The sequence below is a fragment of the Cebidichthys violaceus genome, unplaced genomic scaffold (genome assembly GCF_023349555.1).
Source record: "Cebidichthys violaceus isolate CVI_PGR_0920_01 unplaced genomic scaffold, fCebVio1.0.p SCAF_24, whole genome shotgun sequence".
Classification (NCBI taxonomy): Eukaryota; Metazoa; Chordata; class Actinopteri; order Perciformes; family Stichaeidae; genus Cebidichthys; species Cebidichthys violaceus.
This window is the reverse complement of record NW_027176417.1, coordinates 5,934,636-5,954,206: the sequence shown is the minus strand read 5'-3', so window position 1 is coordinate 5,954,206 and position 19,571 is coordinate 5,934,636. Positions and strand designations below refer to the sequence as shown.

The 19,571-nt window shown below is 46.1% G+C and overlaps 1 protein-coding gene across 1 annotated transcript in view; it reads left to right on the top strand.

The window, feature by feature from the left end:
- Positions 1-19,571, top strand: part of zranb3 (zinc finger, RAN-binding domain containing 3) — a 62,989-nt gene that overhangs the window by 8,662 nt on the left and 34,756 nt on the right. Inside the window, 10 exon segments of the mRNA XM_068719422.1 lie at positions 1,919-2,150; positions 5,450-5,535; positions 7,068-7,239; positions 11,150-11,287; positions 14,344-14,463; positions 17,337-17,414; positions 17,416-17,457; positions 18,062-18,241; positions 19,019-19,039; positions 19,041-19,193. Coding sequence (XP_068575523.1) covers positions 1,919-2,150; positions 5,450-5,535; positions 7,068-7,239; positions 11,150-11,287; positions 14,344-14,463; positions 17,337-17,414; positions 17,416-17,457; positions 18,062-18,241; positions 19,019-19,039; positions 19,041-19,193 — 1,222 coding nt within the window.

Here is a 19,571-nt window from a genome sequence, read left to right as displayed (position 1 = left end):
AAGTCAAACCTTGAGGGAAATATGCTGAATTTCATAGATTTAATAAAGAATATTCACATTTGAGAAACTGAAACTAGTAAATATTTTGCATTTTATTTCCTTAAAAAAGCGACGATGTATCAATTATACATTTGAATTCATTCTGGTCAAAACCCTCCATGATATCGAGCAGACAGGGACCCACTTTGCACGTTCATGGCCCACAGTCTTGTGCCCAGGATATCTCTAAACAGAGCACATAATCCCCTGGATTATGTTCATCATACGCAGGATTATGAAAGTGAGAGGTCACAGCCCCTATTTGAACTTAAGTGGAAGTTGCGGCAGTGTCCCTCCGGTTCTGATACACGGCAAGCGATGGTAATACTATATATATATATATATATATATATATATATATATATGAACACACTCGGCCACACACTCGGCCACACACACACACACACACACACACACACAGCGTGATGGACGGAGAAGTCGCGGCTGACAATTTAATCTCAAAGTGTCCCCCGGTGTCGGGAGTTGGCGGGGGCCCGGCGTTTGACAGCGCTGACAGACAAATCATGTCAACGCCAGCGTCTGCAATATTGAACAAGAGCTGAAATTTCTCCAATGCAGAGGGAGGGGGGGGAGGAAAAAAATATGCTGCGGTGGAGGAATGTGTCTCATTTTCACTCAGCTGTTCGTATTGATTCGGGTTTGCCGTGGACTCGTACTTTTATTATCGTCTCAACTTTCCCCTAGTTTCCCCAATGTTGAATGAAACAAACTTTCTGTATCTGTGTGAAAAAAAACTAAAAACAAGAAAAAAACCCTCTCCACCTCGCATCACAGACGAGGCGCAAAAAGAAGTTGTGAAAGCCTTCTGGGGGAAAAAACGTGTCCTTGAACCAGGATGTGTTAATGACTGTACGGCGAGGCAAGAGGAAAAATTATGCAGCACCTCCTCCCAGTATTTTGACTCACTTGTTCTTCTGTAGAACATGAATGACACCTCAGGTTTATTTCAGCATTGGAAATGTGTGTGTGTGTGTGTGTGTGTGTGTGTGTGTGTGTGTGTGTGTTGAAGACAAAGAATTAGGAGCTGACAGATGCTGGGAAGGTTTTTGAGATTCTCATTGGGTTCCATTGCAGCCGAATGCCACCGCTGTGTTTGTTTGTTTATCCGCGTAACTGTGTGTCTGTTAGGTGGCTGCGCATAAAAAATTCCAATACAGGAATGGATTTCTTTACTGCCAGTTTGTTGTGTGTGTGTGTGTGTGTGTGTGTGTGTGTGTGTGTGTGTGTGTGTGTGTGTGTTCCTTTGTGTGCCGTAACATTTATCAAGTCCACACACAAACACACCCTCTTTTAAATAGTCTGGTTTGCTTTACCTTGAGGGCTCAGTCAATACGCACTGGAGCAGATGTTGAGTTTGTATTTAGCTCTGCCTTTGAACGCACCTTTGTCAATGTTAAAGATGACTACAGTGGCAGTGTACAGGATGAGGCTGGCCGATGTTCTATAGCATGCGTTGTGTGCGTGTCAAAGCCCGATGCATCTTCTTCCCTCTGCACCACAGAGCTCCCTTTGTTGTCTATTTAAAACTATTAAAAACACATCGGTGAGACCACACCGTTGCACCCGGTGACACGTTTCTTCACTACAATGCCCGTGGGCACCGCAGTTCATTTCGACTCCATCTCAAATCCACCGGTCTGCCTTTTAAAATGTGCTCTCCTTACCAATCATGTATTAATCCGCTGCTTAAAATAGTCCCCAATCGATGCGCTGTTTCCCCTTTGTTTGAGTAAAATGACTGATTCCAACTTTGTGTCTGTCTGTCTGTCTGTGTGTGTGTGTGTGTGTGTGTGTGTGTGTGTGTGTGTGTGTGTGTGTGTGTGTGTGTGTGTGTGTGTGTGTGTGTGTGTGTCTCCAGGGGTATCAGCAGCAGTAAGGTGACGGTCCTGGGCTACGGCCTGCTCACCACGGACGCGCGCCCCCTGGTGGAGGCTCTGAGCAGGCAGCGGTTCGCCGTGGTCGTGGTGGACGAGTCGCACTACCTCAAATCCAGGAACGCGGCGCGGACCAAGATCCTGGCGCCCCTCATTCAGGGCGCCAGGCGGGCCATCCTGCTCACCGGCACCCCGGCCCTGGGTCGGCCTGAAGAGGTGATAAAATCTGCTCAAATGATTAGAAAAGAATACACATTTAAGTGGAGTGAGCTCTTAGTATTTGTTTTCTCCTTGCACTTTCAGAAGTGCTGATTCTTAACCCAGACTCATGAAGAGACATTATAGGTCCACAGTGCTAACTCGGGGCTCATCTCTGGCTCCTCGCAAAGATGCTTCTCAATACAGCGCAGGTAGATCACCATGGCAACTTGCTCCGGAGCAGATTCCGACACTCAAAAAAGCCAATTAACTCTCCCCGGCATCACTTATCCTCAAGGATCCCGTGGTCTTATTTCAATAACCTTTTGTTGCAAAAACTTCATTTGCAAAGGCCGATATGAACAAGACACCGCGCTGCAATAAATGAGACAAGTAATAAAAAGAGGCGTAAGGGGGGGGGGGCTATTGAATTTAGAGACAATAAGAAGAGCTGTTCACAGGACAACGGTGTTTGGAGAGCGCCGGAGCCGTTCCCCATCTCCATAATGATTTATTATATCATTTTTATATATGATGCATCGAAGCAGTGGGTTGCAGCTGTGTTCCATCACTGCAGGACGAAGTGAATGGAAAATCTTTTCACGGCCTCGACGTGAAGAGACAATGCAGCATCAATAAGACGTACTGTATGTCCACCGTGCCCTAATGACGGGGCACTGATACGGCGCTGTGCTCAGGCTTTTTACGCCGTCTCTACTTTCCCTCCCGTCGTCCTCTCCGGCCCCGGGAGCAGCATTCATTTGGGCTTCTACGGTGTTGCTCGTAAGCTTATTATGTTGGCTGTAGTTAATAATGTAGTGTAAGTAGTCAATATATCTACTGTGTTTACAAATCATGCAGTTGGTTTGAAAAATAATACTCAAACTTTTGCCACATAATTGATTATCCATGACCTGCATAATCTGAATATCTGTGTTATAAATAATACGTAATATTATTAAGTATCTGTAATAATACAGAATGTTTAACAGTGTTACAAAGGGCTTCATTTTTATATATATAAAGACATACAATCATTGAAAGACCAATACAAAGCAGAAACTGAGCAGAGGCAAGTAGTTAGAGGCCCTACAAATATAGGTATTTATCTGTAAAATTAAATATTCATGACAAAATATACATAATATCAAATAGCAATAATTGTTGTGTAAAGTTTTGGGGAAAAAAAATCCATAGTTATTTATTTATTAAGAGTTTAACAGTCAAAAGCGACTGGACTGTGTCGCTTAATCCTGATTTGCGCACGGAAGTAAGTGACATCACCTTTTTTTTTTTTTTTCTTTCCCAACTGAGACAAGCTGAAGTCGCACAGTGAGAGAGAATCATGCCTACCTCAGGCGGAAACTTCCTTTCTTTACTCAAACGGGAGAAAACGGTGCATTTATTAGGGACTATTTCCAGCTGCGGATTAACACACATTCGGCGGGTTTCTAAAGTTATTTAATGTTATGTCACACTCTGCTACGTGTAGGGTCAGAATCTGAGTGGTGTAGTCTGATGTGAGACCATGAAGAATATTTAATTTAATTAATTATGAAAAGCAATTCATTGGAAATACTACACAATCTAAAACAAAACATACATTTGGTCACATTTGTTACAAGTTTTGTCCCCTCTAATAACCGACATTACTAGTCTGGCACCATAGGCTTTGTGTTGACTACTTTTTTAAGTGTCTTATGTGAGACAGGACTCAGACCCCTCTGTCGTCAAACTGCCACGCCGCCGCGAGGAAAACTTAATTATTGCCTCGACTCGATCGTGATAATGAACTGAGATCCAGGCAGCTAATTAATTCCAAAAATGGAGCGAAGTTAGCGCGAAATCTGGAGAAGGTGTGTCACTGAGACGGTGTGTGTGCGCGTTATATACTGCGCGTGTGTGTGTGTGTGTGTGTGTGTGAGATACATGCCATCCTGTCTTTGCCATCGCCTTGCCCCGCAGTATTGAGGTTAGTTTTTTTTTTTTTTTTGAGATATCATCTCTCTCCCTCTCCCTGCCACTAGAATCTGAAACCGAATATAACATTTTATATCATCCGCAGCATAAACCTGATAAGCCCTGTCCCTGCCTCTGTGCCAGTCTCCCCGCCGCCGTCATTACTCACTGGTGGCTCTGACATCGAGTTAGCACACAGCTCAGGGCATGCCGCACCGTTCACCATGTGCCCTCATTCCACCCACCTATTATATCAACAGTGTGAGGGCGGGGGGGGGGGGGGAAATGCAAAGTTCCTGTTGAACAAGCGCTGAATTTAGAACAGCACTCGCACTGTGTGGCTGATCGCCTCGCCGATGATTGCCTGTCATCGCTTCACAAATCGCTGCAAAAATACTGCAAATTGACAAGAGATGCCGTACGTTAACGCCGAAGACAGATGACTTGATGACTTCCTATTTCTCCATGCTGAAATTTTCACATTTTTTTCGCGCCTTATGTGACCGCGCTGGCGGTTTGACCTGGTTAGTTGGGCACTGACACAAATAAACCGTCGCTCAACGCATTGGCTGCTAAACTAGACGAGACATTGCACACAAGATGCACTTCATGACAGTAGACTTATCGTGAGCGCAGGTAAATTTATACAAGATATTGTATTAAAATACCTTTTTTCAAAGTGAAAGTTAGTATTGTTAGCATTTGTTAGCACTTTCAGTTAGCTAGATGGGAACATTGATACTGCTTGCTCGCTAAATACCAAGCTACTGCTAGCAGCTGTTTAGCTTAGCTGAGTTTAGCTTTTTTTTTTGATAAACTCATTGAATTATTTGTCTGTGACATGAAACGTAATAACGGTAGCGAAGGTTGAGAAGAGTCCGCAAACTGACTTTGCTGAGTTTATGACTGAATGAGTCGGCGTTAGTCGTGTCAGTTAGCTGCATTGAGCTAAAGTTTGCTAACATTAGCTACAACAAGCTACGTGACAAGTAAGGCATAATTGTGATTGCTAAAACATGGTGTAACATTAGCTTAAGTAGAGAGGAGTGATAAAGTTAGTTTATAATGTCAGTTACACAGCAACATTTATATACATTTAAAAAGAAAAGGAAGTAAATATTATTGGTAGGAAAATATACTAGAGATTGAAATGGAAATTACAGTTAAAAGGAGGTTAATTCAAAAATAGGACGCAGCAATATTATCACACATTCTTTGTCTCTCTTCCCCTTACAAACACACACACACACACACACACACACACACACACACACACACACACACACACACACACAGCCTGTAATGGTTTAGCACAGAGCACCTTTTAAGGGCCTTTTTCCTGTCTCTGTGATTCACAGCTTTTCATGCAGATTGATGCCCTCTACCCCAAGAGGCTCGGAACCTGGAGTGACTACGCCAAGAAATACTGCAACGCCCATTACAGGTGAGTCTTCAACACACACACACACACACACACACACACACACACAAGCTAACATTCACCTCGTACATACTGTATTGTCTCACTTATTTGTAGTGTAGCTTAATGCTACTATACATGTCACATGCTACTTGTTTGACATTTTGGTAAACACGCAAATTCACCTTCTTGCTGAGAGTTAGCTGTGAATTCGTTAGCTTAGCATAACATAGCATAGAGACTGGAAGCAGCGGGTGAACGGCTAGCCTGGCTCTGTCAAAAAACACCTACCAGCATGGCTAATATGTTGAAACGACAAGTTGAGGTATTACAGGGTGAATGTATGTGTTCACGCTAAGCTAGGCTGAGCTAACTGGCTCCAGCTTCATATTTAGTGGTATTTTATTTAACTCTCGCCAAAAAAAACGTGAATAAGCACATGTCCTAAATCGTCAAATCAAACTTTATTTTAATCCGTTTTTTATTTACACACTTTTAATTCCTTGCTCGATGATATAAGCAGACTTTCCAATAGATCTCATCTACCATTAAATTCTCACTCTTTTCAAGTGTCTGCTGGGATAAGGTGGGCTGTACCTGAGTCTGGGGTGGCGGTGCTATTGAGTTGAGGTGGTTTTGTTGTCAGAGCCAGACCCTGACCGAAGCCAAGCGTTGAAATGCCAACTGGCTGCCAGTTGCCAGTGACGATCAGTTACACGTGTGAACACACACATCAAATGCATTGTTTTGGATGTCCATCACAGTCGGACAGCCCTGTTTTGGATGGGCCCGCCGGCATTAACGATAACACTTTGTATGTAATAGCACTCGGTGTGGCTGGGGGGGGGGGGGGGGGGGGGGGGGGGGGGGGGACACGCCGTTCTGAGCCACATCAACACTTTCACGCGAAAGATTGACTGCACACTCAAGGTCACGAGGCATGGTCTTCTTCCTTTTATCATAGTGACGTTGTTGTGTGAGGGAGAAAAGAAGCTGCGCAGCTGTAGAGTTGCTGGTTCAAATCCCCTCTCAGCAAACCAGAAGCAGAAACATTCTTTCACTTCCCCTTCCCTCAGCAACTACACGTTTAGATACCGAAGTGTGGTTATGGCAGTGGCTTGTTAAGTTTGTCCACACTTCCAGCCAATATGGCAGATGACCAGCCTTTGTGTGGAGGGCCAGTTCTACTCTAAAAAAAATCCGCTTGGCAGATAAATTGCGAAAGTTGCCAGGCGAGTTTTGGGATAAACCTGCTGCCGTGGCCATTAGACAAAATAGTTTGCTGCTCTGCAAAGTTGCCCTTAAGCAAAAAAACTGATTCCCCCCCGACGACTGCACCAGCAGAGCTGCTCAGCGGTACACGATATGGAAGGCTGCTGCAGAGCCGGGCAGCTCCCAGGTGGGAATGTTTTAAATGTGTTTAACTACTCCTTCGGGGGCATTGCCATAAATAACTATGCTTTCTTAGGAAGTTTATCTCGGTTTTCGGTATATATATAAAATGCATCTTGAGCCACAGCTTCGCCTCATTTTTTTTTTTTTTTTGTCTCTCACAGGTACTTCGGGTCTCGCAGGCAGTGGGACTGTCGCGGGGCGTCCAACCTGGACGAGCTGCACCGGCGGCTGAGCGAGATCATGATCCGCCGTCTCAAGGCCGAGGTGCTCAAGCAGCTGCCCCCCAAAGTCCGCCAGCGGATCCCCTTCGACCTGCCCAAGGAGGCCGCAAAGGTACATGTCAGACGACAACATGTGGCCTTTTGTCGGACATCCAATCACTTTGCCGGTGTCGTTATTTTCGAGGGCCTCAGCTAACAATTGTTTTCATTCCAGACCAATCATTAGTCGATAGCTTTGTGTGAATGTCAGATAATAATTAGGTGCCGCTCGTAATTTCCCAGAGCCCAAGGTGACATTATCAAATGTCCAGCTTGAGAAACGACTCTAACCATTAATTAACCATGAAAATAGCTCCCAAATAATTTTTTTCTGTTGATGGACCGAATGATTAATCGCTGAAGCTCCAATGTTTACACCCATGCCCGGCGCAAATTCCAAAAGCGTCGCGACTAAACATCCAGTCGCGTGTCACGTCTCGATTAATGGAGATGCGGCAGACTCACGCTGTTAGGTAAAATTAAATTCTGTTATCTCCGGGTTTGTGTATTTCTCAGCACACGGGGAGTGATTAAAGATGATATATATATATATATACAGATGATACTCTCCTGCTCATCACCTTTCTATTTATTTATTTTGCTGCTTTAACTTTTGTTAGAATTTTGTAAAAGTCGCTTTTTTACCACTTTCATCATGGTTCGCTCTGATGATGGTCCTTTAGACGGAAAGCTAAAAATAAAGTGTTCTCTGCATAGATTTAGGTGTGCGGATATCTATTTTACCAGCACCGCTTTCATCATGAGTTGCCAATTTACAAGCTTTTCTGACTTTATCGGCATCTTCTGCACTTCTGTTGCTGCGAAGATTCTCTCCCAACACTCCTGTATCTGTCACGTAGCAGATCCCTTATAAAAGCTGACGATGTAAAATACTGTATAATATTCTCTCGTCCATTTCCAGGCCCGTCGCCTCCCCTCGACTGCCTCCACTCTCAAGTCATAAACCGCTTTCGAGAGAGAGACATCTTTTAGTGTCTGACTTCATGTCAGAGCGTTCTCTCTTTATTTCTGTTACAGTGTGGGGCTGCTCTGATGTCACCTCGCTGGCAGCTGCATTCATATTTTTTACATTTTTGGGGGGTATTTTCAGCGTTAACAAAAAAAAAAAAAAAAAAAAGTTTTTTAAAAATTAATTTTTTTTAAAAAAATTAAAAAATTCTAATGGTCCTCTTCACAGAGTGCACCACGTTGCGCCGCCATGTTCTACGGTAGCCCAGAATGGACAAACCAAACACTGGCTCTAGAGAGGACATTTTTTGCGTTTTCTGCCTATTGCTGCTTTACAATACACACTGAGGTGTGTGTGTGTGTGTGTGTGTGTGTGTGTGTGTGTGTGTGTGTGTGTGTGTGTGTGTGTGTGTGTGTGTGTTCCCTACCAGGGCATTTGTAGAGTGGATGTCATGTTTGGTGTGTAGGTGTTTTGCTTTTCTTTTCTTTTTTTCCGCCTCCCCAAAGTTTGCGGTCTCCGCCTCCCACGCCACGCCGGATGCATTAGCACACGTGGTCGCTAATGTGGCTTTGACCTGTGGCCTCCACTCTCTGCGCCGGGTCAACGCTGTCGACACTACAAAGGGGGTCGCTTTCCCAAACGGAAGCACAAAGAACAATACACATTTTTATGCAGCAGGAGTGGAAGCTCTAGCTCTAATTACTCCAACGACACGACAATAAGAAAGTGATGATGCAGGATTTTCTTTTTTTTTTCTCCTCAAATGTTAAAGGACGCTTTAATTGGGGGGCTAAATATGGTCGGTGTTCCTACACGGCGGTGCCAATTAGGCCGGCGAACGTACACGCGGAACGGTTGGGAAAAGGTTCACGTCGTTTTGCTCTCTTATCTCACGTTGGCCGAAACAGCAGCTGTGACGCTAAAACATCCGCGGATAAATGAGCTTGCACATCGGAAACGAAAGGAGCGGCCGGCTGTCGTCGTCTGTCCCGGGAACGCAACGAGGGAAATTCTTCAAATTTGGCACAAACCTTAAACTCAGGGATGAACTGATAAGATTTTTGCCATAACTCAATGCTAATTATGAGAAATGTAATGGCGTGAAACGATTTTACAGTTGGCGGAGGCACACCAGCGCGAGGCGGTACTGCTAGTTTGGCTCGTGAGTGTTTTTTAAAACCGGTATTTGTCCGCTGAGAAGAATAGACAGTCATTTCACCCTCCCAGCTAAATGGACTGGTTTCTAAGGGATGAGAAAGGGAGATGTGAAGTGGCCAGTCCCCCCCCAAAGCGACGGCCATTGTGCCTCCTCCACGAGAAACTAAAAAAACACGAACAATGTGAAGAATAAAAAGGCCGGGCGGCGTTATTTTCCACCAAACAAACCGTCTTTTGAAGCCCAGTTTCGCCAGCCGACGATATCTAATGTACACCAGCACCACTCGCTAGTACAGCCCCGTCCCCCCGTCCCCCCCGTCTCATTTTACTCCCTAATGACGGCTTTTATCTTCCACAGCAGACACTTTTTATGCCCCTCCTGCCCTTTACGTTTTCAGCCCCGGCCTTTTGTCAGTGTTAGTCTAGTGAATATCATCAAGGGTGGAGTGTTTAGCCACTCAGGTTTGTTTTGCCCCCCCCCCAATCCTTTAATTAGAAATAAACATTAAGAGACAGTCCAAGCCGTGTTTGCGCACTTGCTGCTGAGTGAAACATCTAAGGTGGGTGTGGGGGGGACATGAAGGAAACGCGTCCTTCACTTGGACGAGGTTTCGAATCTGCTGAAATGCAAATTATTTCACTAAATGGTGCAAAGCTTTTATGTTTCACCAAACGCCTCTCTCTCTCGTTGCACCGGTCGCGCGCAAAAAACAGAAAAAAAAAGAAAATTCAGTTGTGAAACTTCACAAAAAAGCATCCATTACGCGTGTGCGCTCGCATTAATAAGGCTTCTCACTCTTTTCTCCCACCTCCCTCGCTCATCGCCCTCCCCTGTATGCATGTGCTTAATCACGCGCGGACCACCTCTTCCCTCAGCCCGCCATATGGCTTCACAGTTTTCGCGTCGTTTGATATGCAGCGCTTCGACGAAGTGTTCGTCGCCGTTTGCTGAAAATGTGTGAAAAGAAAAAAACATTTTCTGCCTGAATTCAGACAGATGAGTTGTGAACAAAAGGCAGAAAATAATCTGCAATGACAAAGTGGTCTGAAGTTAGACGATTTAAAAAAAAAAAACAGACGTCAAGAGGATTCTTCTGAAGCACTTTAAGATTATGGACACGCAGCATGAAAATGGAAGCAAACCCAATCTTTTCAATACAGCGTGCTGCTCTTCTTGTCACATTCCAACATCATATGTTGCATTGTGGTGTGAAGTATTGAGTGTTTCCATGTGTTTTAATGATAAACAGGGCTAACCCTCTCTGCGCCTCTTGTGTACGGGGAGGCAGCATATGCTGCTCTTCGCCGGCAGCCTCTCCCCCACTCCACAACTCCCGCCCTTAAATACTTCTCGCCAATCACCTTGAGAGAGAGAGAGAGAGAGAGAGAGAGAGAGAGAGAGAGAGAGAGAGAGAGAGAGAGAGAGAGAGAGAGAGAGAGAGAGAGAGAGAGAGAGATATCGCGCGAGGCGTCTTTTGATTTATTGTACCGGCCCGGCTGCTTCTCCATCTTCGACCCCGGCTTGTCACACGGCGGCTATAATTGGGAGATGCTCATGACCCACCTAGCTCAGCAGCCCAGTCAGGAGGAGGGAGGGAGGGAGGGAGGGAGGGAGGAGGGGGGGGGGCATCCTTGGGAATTCTCCATCCCTCTCTATTTTCGCTCCCTCTTTCTTTCTTTCTTTCTCTTCCAGGGAAAGTAGGACACCCAGCAGCACCATTAATTGTTTTGCCCTTTATATCACAAAAAAAGAAAAAGAAAAAGTGGAGAACAAGCGAGAGAGAAAAAAGGTGTGGATGGAGAAATGAAGGACATCGGCCTCACCGTGTCCATCGTGTCTCTTCTTTGCCCGCAGGAGGCCTCGGCCAGCTTCGCCGAGTATGAGAGACTGATGAAGGGGCTGGAGTCGGGGGGCGGCGCCACGGACAACAACCCCTTCACTCAGGTCATGGGTCTGGTCACACAGATGTACAAGCAAACAGCCATCGCCAAGGTAATGGAGGGACCAGGTGGTGCTTGAGTATATCTTGTTTGAACCCCCGGCCTTTGTCATTATACAGTATTTCTCTGAATCCTGCTATCAAGTACTGGGTGGTGGGGGGGAAAAGCCTGATTCCTCCAGAGCTCCGCAGCTGAAAATAGTCCCCAACAAATGCACATTTCCTTCTGTTTGAGTGTTATTACTAAAAACTACAGTTCACATTTGTTTTAGTGTTGAAAGGCGTGAAAAAGACATGATTTAAGTAAAGAAATTGCTCGACATTTTTGAGGAAACTTTTGTTATGGCACAAATTGTTATACAAATATAATATATATATATATTTTTTGTATATATATATATATATATATATATATATATATATATATATATATATTCAAAGAGGGGCATGTTTTCATTAAAGCTGCCCTGAAAATATCTACTTGGGTGAGCCGCATCGAACAGGCAACCTATTAGAAACTATGACACCCGACAACAAATGATAGAAGTGTTCTGTGGCCGAGCACCCAAAGGTGTCGAACCTCTAAGGCTCCCAACAGTTAACACTCCTCACTACATCACCCGCGACCGTTTAAATAGCCTCAAAATTGGCGACAGAATGCCCTTTTTTTTTTTTTTTTTTATAGTTCGGCTTGATGTTTCAGGAAGGGTTGAATTGATGGTGCGGCGTTGTGTTCGGAGCGCTTGGCCGACCACTCGGCGAGATCTCGTGGGAAGGCATCCCCATGGTAACATGTAATGGTCGCCGGTGAAAGCAAAGTAGGGAGTTACAGCCGAGGTATTATTTAGTTGCGTCCAGCCTGCCATGATTACACCTTATCTCAAAGTTACACACCGCACTGAAAATAGCATCCTCTGTGATGCTGTTGCCATGGGAACTCGGGCCGGCCTCTCGGTTTGAAGCGGCGGCTCTTTTTCTTTTAATGAGGGAGAAATAAGTGATGTGGGGGGGGGGAGGTGGCTCGATGCACACAGTATGAGGAAGGCTGGGGTCAGAGCAACTGGTGGCGATGATCTTAACAATGGTTTACATTTCCTGCTCCTCAGTGGAAACATCTGTGAGACGGTCGCGTAGTGTTTCAGTCTCTGGACTTTCGGCATCCCGCTTCGTCTGGATGCAGAAACGGGGCCCCCTCTCCTCTCACGTTCGCGGTTGAATAAACCACCAAACACAGCATCCCTCGCCAATCATCTGCCCGCGTTCAAGAGCTGGCGGTTCTCTCAATTAGCCCGACGAGCCCCGAGGAGTCGCAGACCACCCCCACGCCCGCCCCACCCGGAGGTCAAGGAAGACCGGAGATAACCTCCGAACGCAATCATTGACGCGCCGCTCGCTCGGACTGCCTCCGAGCTTGGATCTTTTTCTGCGCTCGGCGTTGTTTGCTGATTGGATTTCTGCTCAGTTTAGCCTAACACTGGACCTCCTTTCATTACAAAGCCCCCCCACAACCCACCCACCTCAAAGCCGATACACCCGACCCCGTCTCATTTCCTCTCCTATTGTTTTTTTTGTTTTTTTTAAGAGCCAGACACACTTTCTACTTCAGAAAACAAACAAAAAACCCCGCATTATTTCTTCCTTTTTAGTTGTTGTTGTTGTGTGGATCATCAGGAGGGGTGGAATGGTGATGTATGTTCACACATCTCTGTCACTCTGATGGGCATCGTGGCCCCTGCCCGCGTTGCCTGCCAGTCCGCCTGGCGACGGAGCTGCCAAACGCCTTTGGGGTATTTTTATTGCTTAACCCGCCAAGCATCTGCTCCCAATTACCCAGAGAGAGGACAGCTCTGATGCCGGACTTTAAAGCGATCTAACGGGGCCGCTTCAGACAGCCGAGAAGTTTGTGCACTAATTAAACTCGGCGGAAGGAAGCCCGGCGAAGCCGAGCCGTTGGTAATGAGGACCCCCACCTCCCCCCCCCTAGATCAGAACGGGGTCGGCAGGCCTGGCGATGAGATTCGTTATCGGGCGCGTCGGCTAATTATCAGCAGGGCTGAAGCGGATGTTCTCCCACCAGAACAGGTGTGATGGCAGCAGAGGTTGTCAGGTTGCAGGAGGTGTTTGAGATTCACACCGCGGAGACAGGGCCCCGTCCAGCGACGAGCCTCTTGTTTGACTGGAATCAGAACTCGGTATTTCTCACTAGTCGGTGCTATTCTCGGCCTCCCTCCTCCCCTCCTCCCCCCTCCGAGGCTCCGAGACGAGGCCCCGGACGCTCAATGACACGCTCGCTCAGCACATTCCACTCCGAGCTTTGCAGGCAGTAGCGGGGGACAGGCCGCCCAGCCGTCACGGTGCGATCGCTCGGGCAGCGGCAAGCGGTGGAATGATAGATACGGATACCTGCAGGGCACAGTTAACTCTCTGGCACTTCAAGATCGTTAGCTTCACGCTGTCAATCAGGGTCGCAAGATCCTGTTGATTTCGCACTATGATGATTTTTTTTTTTTCCCAAGCAGTGTTAGCATTTGACTTCATAAATAAATCAAGACTAACAGGTAGAAAAATACCAGGCATTAAAACGGGGTCACGTAAAAATAAGCTCCAGAGTGAAGTTGGTGAACTTTGACACACAGCCAGATGAAAATACATTTTTAAGGAGCGTTTGCAAGGTGTGAAAGAAATCTGACAATAAATCTAATTTCATGACATTTGGAATAAAAACAACCTTTGTCTTTATTAAGAGATTCATCCTGTTGTCCGTGGAACAAAAGGTGACTTCTTCTTGTGTCTGGAGAAAAGCGCACCCACCAATCATATCTCTCCAAGTTGCGAGTTATTGATTTGCCCTCACTATCTGAGCTGACAAATGCCCCCCCGCCTCCACGAGCTCGCTGCTTTAGGGGTCCGGATCCCCGGCATTCAATAGAGAATCGATCACGCGGAGAGGAATGCCGCGGTGATTAATTGAGTTCTTCACTGATGCGGCCGATTCCTCCGTGCCGTGCGGTCGACCAGTGTGGTGATGGATTCAGCAGCTCTCTTTCATCTGTGTCTATTTCTGTATCTGTGTGTGTGTGTGTGTGTGTGTGTGTGTGTGTGGGGTCAGGCGGGAGCCGTGAAGGACTACATTAAGATGATGCTGGAGGCGGAGCAGCTGAAGTTCCTGGTGTTCGCCCACCACCTCACCATGCTGCAGGCCTGCACCGAGGCCGCCGTCGAGGCCAAGGTAACCTCAGGCGCTCCGCAGGCAACTGGAGCGGGTCGAAAGCAACTACACGTAGCAACACACACACACACACACACACACACACACACACACACACACACACGGGCCATCACACACACACATGACACTTGACATGTTACCCCGAAACTGATTTTCCGCCCGACTCCGATCCGTGATGCTGTTGAGTCACGTCTTTGTGAGGAGTCTCGTCCCCTCTGCTGATTTCAGGGACACACTTTCACACATCTATTTATTAATGGATGTATTGATATGTGTGGTGCATTGATTTCTCTGGTTGTTTGCGCTGTACGGATGTGTCTATTTTCCTGAGACACAATTAGCCCTTATTCCACCGTAGGAACTTAACGAAACATCATGCATCGTGATGGGTCATGATTTTTGTTAGGGGTTCCTAGTGGTTATCTGTATTATTATTTTTTTTTAGTACTAATAATAATGACAACTTTATTTATACAGGATTCAGAGGAAAGGCCGTAGCGCACCAAGTCTTTTATCCATCCATAATTTCAGAGCTTTTGACGACTAGGATCAGTCAGAAAAACGTCTTCCTGTGCACTGAAAATAGAGGTGGTTTAAAAAGTTGTTCTTGCCTTATGAATCACTTTGAAACAAGAGGGAGCTCTGTTCATATATGGTTATTTCATCTTGGCACAAATGCTCATTTCTGTCAGTTTCTTTTCCAGCTGCAGGGAACCTGTACTGCCCATTACCGGTAAACCTGTAATCATTAAATGTGCGGTATTCATATTTCACCCCTACATCCTGGGGTAATTGGCCCCATACTTCAGGTTCTATTCTTTCATCCGTCGTCCCGCTGCGTACATAAGTCAAATCCCTCGCCGTATCTGTGATTACTGTAGACGGAGCGCTCAGCGCTAAGCTCACAAGTCGGGCCTTGTGCGTCAGCGGGGGATGTGCAGCAGGTGTTGGCAGTCAGGAGTTGTTTGTGTCCAACACTTGATATGCTAAATTCAGGTGTGCGGCGCAATTCCGGTGCAATATGTAGATAATTAATTCTATTTTGAAACACGATGTGTTTAGTATTTAGCGCCTCTTGAGCAGTCAATCAATCATCATCTAAGATTGTTTTTCCTCGTTCTTGAAGTAAAGTGCTTTTATTTATTTTTTTCCTCTTTCAGAAAGTAAACTTCCACACCTAAACTCTCAAGTCAACCTGTGAAAGATTACGTGTGTGTGTGTGTGTGTGTGTGTGTGTGTGTGTGTGTGTGTGTGTGTGTGTGTGTGCATGTGCGTGCGCGTGCGCGTGTGCGTGCGTGTGTGTGTGACAGGGGTCGGGGAGGCGTCGTCGAACTGTAATGCAGCGGTGCGAGGTGTGATCGTACATCCATATGCGAGGCGCTCTCTCTCTCTCTCTCTGGTGTGTTCGCACTCAGCAATTAACAGGGACGTGGCTAAAAAAAGCAAACGACAGGCGGACACTGTGTTCAGGAGCGTGATGTTATGCTTTTTTACGCTTCTCGCATCTCCCCTGCTTCTCGCCCGTTGCCAACTGGTCGGATGGTTCGTTGTGAATGTTTTTAGTGCGGTGAAACAGCAGGTTTGATTTCAAACTGTTATTTTTTATTTTTTTTTGTTCTAACCTGCTGGGATGCTTAGTTCTCGCGGCGAGCGCATTTATTTTCAACCTTCTATTTCTCTAGGCAAACTCAAACGAGACCTCCGTGTTCTCTCTCATCTTCATATTCATGCAGGCGCAGTAGCGTTGCACAGTGCCGCTGAGGCCGCTCCGTGGGGAGCGACGGACCCGAATCAAAAGAGTGCATTAGCAGCTCGGCGAACGTCAAGTTCAGGTTCAACGGACGCTCTCTCTTTGTTTGCCTAAAAAGATGTTAACAAAATGTTCTGTTATCACCGTCGCTCTCGTTTTCTTTCAAAGCAGCCGTTTGTTTTATTCCCTGCAGCTCCTCTGGTCACGCTTTCCGCCGGCTCGTTCATTCACACGTCCGTCGTTGAAATACCACAGAATAGAATGCAGGTTATTGAAGAAAAAAAAAAAAAGCCCCCATGCCTTTTAATGTTCCAGCACAAATCTGCACTGGCTTTGTTGAATGCTGCCCCCTTCGCAAACTGTGTGAACCTTTAGTCAATTCAAAGAAACGTGCAAACAACCGCGCTTCCAGCCATTCGGCGCTTCTAGGCCATCGAGTGGACGTCGTCGTTGGTTCCGCTATGAAGCCTCGAGTTTGGCGATTTGACCGTCGCCATCTTGAATTTTTGCAACCGGTGAACAGAAATGACCAAATTTGGAATGTGGGGGAGTGACGTAGAGACGGCGTATACGTCGCTGGTAGCGGCAGCAACCTGTCAATCACAGTAGCCCCGCCCTAAAGCATCCCCTGCTTTATGGTCTGTTTGACTCTAAATGGACCATAATGTACTAAATGAACATCATGCTGTATTGAAGAAGACTGGAAACTAGAGATTGAGACATAAACTCATGTTTACAATGTTTACTGAGGGAATAAATCAAGAGAGAAGAAGAGTCATTTTAGACTAGACTTCTATACAATCAGAGGAGTCGCCCCCTAAAGGCCGTGAGAGAGAATGCAAGTTTTACGACACTTCCGCATTGGCGTCAGTCGTTGTGAGCCGGAGGTTGCCGCCTGTTCTAGGCTGGCGATAAATAACACATTTGACTTGGTTAGTCTGGCCTTAAAAGTTTGAATTATGTTCAAATAAAAAAATGAAAACATATATTCATGCTGCTTTAAAGCACGTGTTCCATCAGCTTGCGCACATGGCAGCTGTCGCCGTCTGGTTTTTGCTCATCTATCACCGCTTTGGGAACCGAGTTTTTTTTTCCCAATGAAGTCAACGTTGTGTCACTGCAGGCCGGTTACATCCGCATCGACGGCAGCGTGCCGTCCTCCGAGCGAATCCAGCTGGTCCACAAGTTCCAGAGTGACCCGGGAGACGCGGGTGGCCATCCTCAGCATCCAGGCAGCCGGTCAGGTAGTCACACACACACACACACACACACACACACACACACACACACACACACACACATTCAACGTCATTCATTTTTATTTCAGTTACCAAGAATCTGCTATTCAAGTATGCACAAATGACTTTGGAATAGTCCTTAAAAAGATTGAATTTGATCATCAGAAACACTTATGAGCACTTGGATGAACTAGTGCTTTACTTTTGCTAAAATAAATAGGCTTCTAGGTGCATGTTAGCAATAATGATGACTGCTCTCGGTTGCAGGGAATCCTAATCGAGGTTTGTGCAAGTAGAAATAAATGCCGAAAATGTGTTTCCGCTCTCGATAATAATTCTTGACATTAATTATTCTGGATGAGCGAATGTGTGCACAAATGTTACGCGTTCCAATCAAAGGAAGTAGGTGCTCGAAGCTCTCCTACGGCAATTAGCTGCTAATATTCTAGTTATTAAAAAGAAAAAATGATTTTACCAATTACATTTCATTGGATGTGGGCTGGAGTGCTCCAATTTGAGGTGAATGAGGTATTTCTGTTCTAAGTGGGGGCTTATTAGTATGTGTGTGTGCGTGTGCGTGTGCGTGCGTGTGTCCGTCCGTCCCCTGCAGGGTTTGACCTTCACCGCAGCGAGCCACGTGGTGTTCGCCGAGCTCTACTGGAACCCCGGCCACATCAAGCAGGCGGAGGATCGGGCCCACCGCATCGGACAGACGGCCTCGGTCAACGTGCACTACCTCATCGCCAAGGGCACCTTCGACACCGTCATGTGGGCCATGCTCAACAGGAAGGTGCTGTGGGGCGCCGTTGGGTGGGGGGGGCGTGAGCCTTTGATTCGTCAGCACACATTCCTCCGATGAAGCAGTCCTTGATGTGAATGGATGGAAACTCTGCAACTGTCTCACGAAACATTTAAGACATATAACTACTCAATTATCAATTTAAAGGGATAGCACATGTGGTTGGAGGCAGCGGTAGATCAGCAGGTGAGGTTAAATTACTGTTGTTCTGTCAAAGGAGTCCGGTGGCTTTGAGGAGAGCATATTTAAAGGCTTCAGCTCCCCGTCGGAAAGCGCTGTCTGACGGCAAAGTAAAGCCGTGAAAATACTGTAAATATTGCGTACGCTTAAACTGATATTGATTATTTTAGCTGTCTACTATTACTCCTGTCTGTTTCTCCAACCAATTACTGTAGGTAATATAAATACCTCATCAAAACACCCTAACTGTCCCTTTAATTGAATGTTATTTCACTGATATATTCCTCTTGCATTGATCAGCTGATCCATGGGGAATGAAGTAACAGCTGCTTGAATAACACTTTTCAGAGTGGCAGTGTGCATCTTTCTGCTGAAATATTTCTCTTTGTACACTGCATGCCTTCGTTAACTAGTGAAATGGATTTGCACGTGAGAAGAGGCTTCAGGGGGGTTCACGTTGATAATCGCAGATGTCTGAATTTGCTATTAAAAGCGCTTTTACTGCAAAAAAAAGGGGGAAAGAAAATCTTTTAAAAAGGGTTGAAAGATGGAGGTGAACGAGCGCTGAAACGTCCTCGCTTCCCGCAGGAAACGGTGACCGGCTGCACCCCTGAACGGCAGGAAGGGGTACCTGAAGGCCGACGAGGGCGACCGGGACAAGTGGGAGTTCCTCAACTTCGCCGACGCGTGGACGCCGAGCAAGATGGTGCTGCCGCTGGAGGGGAACGCGGCAGACGCCAAAGACGACGTGTTCTTCACTCACGTGAGTCAGCTGTTTTCTGTTGAGTCTGTATGTTCAATTTTTGTGGAAGCTTTCTGCTGAGGAGGCAGAAAGTTTAATATTTTGAGGAGAAAGACCTTGGTGAAAAGAAACACTGTCACTCATAACAAGCCATGCCTTCACTCCACCTGATGTTGTCTGAGTGGAGCTTAATAAAGTCCTTCAACAGCGGCGGGGTAAAGGAAGGAGTCAGATTGTGAATAATCGCACGCTTGAAAAAAAAAACCATGATGTGATCGCGGTCATGTTTGGGGGAATCGCTGTCCAAACGCTTCAAGGTTGTTTTTTTAAATAGACAGAGTAGCGTGCAGTAATCAAGAAAGAACACGAGTTGCTCATCTAAATTTAAATAATAATGAA